This window comes from Nannospalax galili, unplaced genomic scaffold, assembly GCF_000622305.1.
Source record: "Nannospalax galili isolate Female #2095 unplaced genomic scaffold, S.galili_v1.0 scaffold886, whole genome shotgun sequence".
Classification (NCBI taxonomy): domain Eukaryota; kingdom Metazoa; phylum Chordata; class Mammalia; order Rodentia; family Spalacidae; genus Nannospalax; species Nannospalax galili.
Window position 1 is genome coordinate 2,117,321 of NW_008355971.1, and position 5,755 is coordinate 2,123,075.

The following is a 5,755-nucleotide window of genomic DNA, read 5'->3' on the forward strand; positions in this document are numbered from 1 at the left end:
ACCTGTCTAGAATCCCCCAGTGAGGGGCTGGGGTGTGGCTCAGTGGTAGAGCGCCTGCCTAACATTTGCAAGGTCCTGGGTTTCATCTCTAGTATCTAAAAGAAACAGACAAAATAACAACCGTAACAAAAATAGAAGCCTCTACCACATCACTCAACAGACCCTGACCCTAGCCTGGGGCAAGGTTCTAGAAAGACCCTTGCTGTTCCAGTCACGAATGGCCAAGGGCTACTTACAAGAGTACAAGAATCATTTGAAGATTTAGCCAGCAGCTGGCCGTGCCCTCCCATGTCCCCGTGGGTGTTTTCGTGCACCCTTAATCCCAAGTCAGAGTCTATCTCCGTGTTCCCGGTATGGGCTGACCCATCTGATCACCCCACTCTCCCCGATCCCATCCCACTCTGTGTCCTTTGTGGACTTGGGTCTCAAACACAAGCAGATGGCAGCCGGGGGTAACTTTGCAAGGCTGTATTACAGAGAACAAAAGTGAGGTGGCAGACAGCAGGGTGTGCACTCCTCCTCCTGGGTCTTTCTGCCTGTGGCAGCCCCCAGTGACAGGCTGGGCTGGGCTCAGCACAGTGGGAGGTTGGAGATGACAGACCCTCAAGGCATCAACTGCATCTATAATAGAAACAAGAATTCCCACCAGGGTGCCCAAGACCCCAGTGTGGTGAGATCTGAGGAGGGGGTGGTTCAAGGCTCCAGGTTCAGAGAGTTTGGGATGGGTTTGGGGGGTGCACCTAGGGCTGGTTTGGAATAGTGCCAGAGCTGGATGGAGGTTCCCTGGGGCCTGGGGGCTTGGGAATGTGTGATGGCTGGACTTGGGAATCCCCAAGCTGGGGCTGGAAGCTGTGGTAACTGGTTTCTGGGTTTGAGGCTGATCTAGACAGTGTGTGGAGGTGAGAGCTAGAGGAGAGTCTTCCAGACTTGGGCCTGGGGCCTTGAGGCCTCAGATGATTTGAAAGTTTGGTTTTTAGTCTAGGGGTTTTCAAATGTAATAATGACCTTGGGTTGGGGGGGAACTAGCTTAGGATCTAGGGGTCCCCAAACAAAGAACCAATGATTGCCCCATTCCCAGGCCAAGCAGCCCCTCTGGAAGGACGGATCAAGGGGGAATTTAGGGGAGGGTGGGATTCTAGGGAAGCAGGGTGGGAATGAGGGTGTCAGCTTCCTAGTCTGGGGAGCCCAGAACTTGTCTCAAAGACTCAGAGGGACAAGTTATGGTGTAGGGTGCAGGACAGCTGGTCCAGAGGTGCACTTAGAGATGGGCCCTGGGGAATCGCTTTGAGGATAACCATTTCCTTTCCTAGTAAGGCAGGTACCTCTGGGCTTCGGTGATGGGGCTGGGAGGGGTTTGGAGCTATGGGACACGGACTCACTTGCAGTAGAGACCGGAGATGGAGTTGGCCCAGTTCCCAAAGATGCCCCTTTGGTATTCCTCCAGGCGAGGGTAGCTGCCAGCTGAGAACTTGCGTGTCTTACCGCCCTTGCCAGGCCGGGACCACACCGTGAGCTCACAACGCTGCCCCACTACCAGAGACGATGCTGTGTTGGCCCAGCCCGAAGGCAGGTAGGGAAGGTCTGCTCCGGGCTCCACCGACAGTACTGCACCCTGGCAGCAATTGGCATAGTATGCGTCACTCTTGTCATAGAGTTTGGCACATGTGCGCATGCCGTCTGTGTCCTTCAGGTCCGCAGGCACCGGGCAGGCACCTTGGGCACCAGGGACAGCCACCAGGGCCAAGGCCAGCATCAGTGGGCACAGTGGGGACATGGTGACACTGGGTGGCAGTCACCATCTGCTGTCTATTTATGCATCTGACCCATGGGAAAGGGGAAGCTGGAAGATAAGGAGGAAAAAGGAGCCACCTCCCCACCTAGGAGCCAGAGCCCTCCCTAACCAGTGTGGGAAAATGCACAGCACTGACTAATACGGTGGACAGGAGACATAGTTGCATAAGATCCTTAACGCCTTGGTGCTTGACTTTCTTTAAGAAAGTCAAGTGTGTGTGTGGGGGGGGTGCTGGAGAGATGGCTCAGTGGTTAAAAGCACTAGCTGCTCTTGCAGAAGACCTGGGTTTGATTCCCAGAAACCACATGGTGGCTAAAAAATATAGTTCCAGTTCTGGGGGACCCAATGCTCTCTTCTGGCCTCCATAGGCATTGCAGGTAAAGCACTCATACATATAATTTTTTTAAAAGACAAAAAGAAAAGGAAAAATGGGAAGAGTAGGAGCTGGCAAGATGGCTCAGCAGTTAAGAGCACATACTGTTCTTGCAGAGGATCCAGCACCCATGCCAGGTGGCTCATGGCTGCCTGTAACTCCAGCTCCAGGGGATCTGACACTGTCCTCTGGCCTCTATGGGCACTGAACTAGAGTGCGCATAACTCCACACACACATATGAATAGACATAATTAAATATAAAGGGAAATTTCTTTTTAAAATGGAAAAAGTAGGAGCTACAGAGGTGCTTTGGTAAGTACTTGCTGTGCAAGCATGAGGTCCTGAGTTCAAATCCCCAGAACCCATGTAAAAAACCTAATGTGACCGCATACCCCTGCAACTCCAGTACCATGGAGGGTTGAGACAGGAGAATTTCTGGGTCTTGTTGGCTGACAGCCTCTCTCCAGGTTCAGTGAGATCCTGTTTCTTGAAACTAAGTTGGAGATAGGACAACTTGGGTCCTCTGTGTACACATATACATTGGCTTGTGCATTCCACACATATGTGCATGTACCACACACATACATACATGCATACACATAAGCAAAAGTGAGCAGAATATGGTGGCATACACCTATAATTGCAGCACAGGGGAAGCTGAGGTGGGAGGAATGAGAGTTCCAGGCCAGCCTGGGCTATAGAGCAAGACTGTCTCAAAAAAACCAAGGGCTGAGGATGTAGCTCAAACAATAGAGCACCTGCCTAGAATCCCCCAGTGAGGGGCTGGGGTGTGGCTCAGTGGTAGAGCACCTGCCTAGAATCCCCCAGTGAGGGGCTGGGGTGTGGCTCAGTGGTAGAGCACCTGCCTAGAATCCCCCAGTGAGGGGCTGGGGTGTGGCTCAGTGGTAGAGCACCTGCCTAGAATCCCCCAGTGAGGGGCTGGGGTGTGGCTCAGTGGTAGAGCACCTGCCTAGAATCCCCCAGTGAGGGGCTGGGGTGTGGCTCAGTGGTAGAGCATCAGCCTTGAATCCCCCAGTGAGGGGCTGGGGTGTGGCTCAGTGGTAGAGCACCTGCCTAGAATCCCCCAGTGAGGAACTTGGGGATGTAATTCAGTAGTAGAGCACTTACCTAACATTCACAAGACCTTCTGTCCCCAGTATCCCAATAAATACTAAGTAAGTTAAAAAGGAGGCCAGAGACTTGGGTGGCTGGGGTCCCCTGCATTGGAATAATGAACTAGATGGATTTTATTTGCATAACACTTTTTGAATCTCTGCAAGACCATGTACAAAAGGTGGGGGTGGGGGAGGAAGTTTTGCCACACTCTTGACAACATAAAATTAATAGATCATCTATAAGGAGTGCTTACAAATTGCCAAGACGGGCTGGAGAGATGGCTCAACAGTTAAGAGCACTGGCTGTTCTTCCAGAAGACCCAGGTTCAGTTCCCAGCGTCCACATGGTATGTAACAACCATCCATAACTCTAGTTCCAGAGGGTCTGATGACCTCTTCTAACCTCCACAGGCACTGCAGACATGGGTGTACTTATATACATGTAGCCAAAACACTCATACACATAAAATAACAAAAGCAAATTGATGAGAAGAAACCAGCCTCCTCTTCTCCCACACTAAACACAGACCCAGAGAGAGGAAGACAGAGAGGGAGAGGGCAGAAGGCTCCCCTTCTACCCTATAACCCAAAAGGAGGTATGTGGTGCTGGATATGGAACCCACAGCCTCAGACAAGCTGAGCTTTTCCTCTGAGCTCCACCTGGACATAGCAAGACATTTTCCTTTCCTGATCCTCCTCCTCTTCCTCCTCTTCCTTTTGTTTTTAGAAGTGGGATCTCACTCTATAGCTGGCCTGAAACTTGTAGCAACCTTCCTGCCTCTGCCTCCCTAAAGCTGACATTACAGATATGTGCCACCACACCTTGAAAATTTCCTCATCTGTAAAATGGGTAGTATTTCTACACTGTCCGATTGTTGTAAAGATGACAGGGGATGATCGACAGTGTGATTTTGTGGCTGGGATGGAGCTTAGTGATGGAGTGATACCAGGCATTGGGGGAGGGGCTGGGCTCCATCCCTAGACCACTAAATAACAAAAGAAAGCATGAGGCCTGGGGAGATGGCTCAGTGTGTACAGGCTTGCCATGCAAGCTTGAGGACCCAAGTTCAGATCCGAAGCACCCATGTAAAAAGCCAGGCATGGAAATACAACCCTAATTCCAGTGCTGGGGAGGCAGTGATGGGAAAATCCTGGAGTTCTGGCTGGAATTCTAGCTGAGATGGTGAGCTCCAGGTTCCATGGGAGATTCTGTCTCAAACAATAAGCGGAGAGCAGTCAAATAGGGCACCCAATGTTAATCTATGATAGCTACACACACACACACACACACACACACATGCATATGAACACATACACCCCCCATATATATATATGAAATGAAAGGGTGGGGGCTGGTGAGTGGTAAAGACATTTGCCACACAAGCCTGACAACCTGAATTCCTGGAACCCACATAAAGGAGGAAAGAAAGAACCAACTCCACAAAGTTGCCCTCTGACTTCCAAACGTGCAACCCCCTCATCCAGCATATACATACTCACACACAATAACAATAAACACAATTTGAGCTGTAGAGCTGGCTCAGCAGTTAAGAGCACTTGTTGCTCTTGCAGAGGACCTGGGTTCAGTTCCCAGCACCCACACGGCAGCTAAAAACTATCCATAACTCCAGTTCCAGGGGATCCAATGGCCTCTTCTGTCCTCCTCAGACATTGCACATCACAGGTGCACTTACATATGTGCAGGCAATACACTTATACACATAAATAAATAAAATAATAAAACGCACAATTTTAAAAAAGAAAAGTGTTAGAACCACCTAGGGAGCCATATCGACTGGGTCCAAGCCCAGTTCCTTCATGCACCTGCACCCCAGGACCTCACAGTGATGGGATCGGTCCCAGAAGGATGAATCTGGGAGGATGTTGGGAGTGGGATGCCTATCTCCTCCTGTCTCTGCCTCCCTCCCCAGTGCTGGGATTATAGACAGGCTCCACCACGCCTGGCTGACTACAAGGCCAGCACTGTACTCACCAAATCGTCTCCCAGTCCCAGAGCTTAAACCTGCACTCTGCCGTCTGCTTGGGTCAGTGAACTTATCTCTGAGCTTCAGTTTCTTCTTGCCCTCAATGGGATCACAGAAGATCTGACTGCTCGGTAAAGTAGTTATGATGACTCTAAACCACTAAGGACCATTCATGTAATTATAATACAAATACCGAAAAAGGTTGGAAACCTATGAAAGGGAAACATAACTGTATAGAGTCTGACACCCTGCCCCTGCCCGGGAACAGACCTAGATCTTTTTCTCACCTGCCTGTTTCATGTTATTTTCATGATATCTAATCCCCAGCTGCCAGCTTCCCAGACTTCAGGGTCGAGTCCCAACACAAGGCCTTTGGTCACAGGATAAAGATACAGAGTGTGGTACAGTCACTTCAGACACATGAAGTAGGGACATGAAAGGGACAAGAACATGACACAGAGCAAACAGCAGTGCCACAGAAGGCATAGC

At 50.4% G+C, this 5,755-nt stretch overlaps 1 protein-coding gene across 1 annotated transcript; it reads right to left on the minus strand.

Annotated features, from left to right (window-relative positions):
• Window positions 1-1,375: 1,375 nt before the first annotated feature.
• Sycn (syncollin) lies at window positions 1,376-1,774 on the minus strand. The gene has a single exon (XM_008853947.1). The coding sequence runs from the start codon at window positions 1,772-1,774 to the stop codon at window positions 1,376-1,378; it is 399 nt and encodes a 132-aa protein (XP_008852169.1).
• Window positions 1,775-5,755: the final 3,981 nt, after the last annotated feature.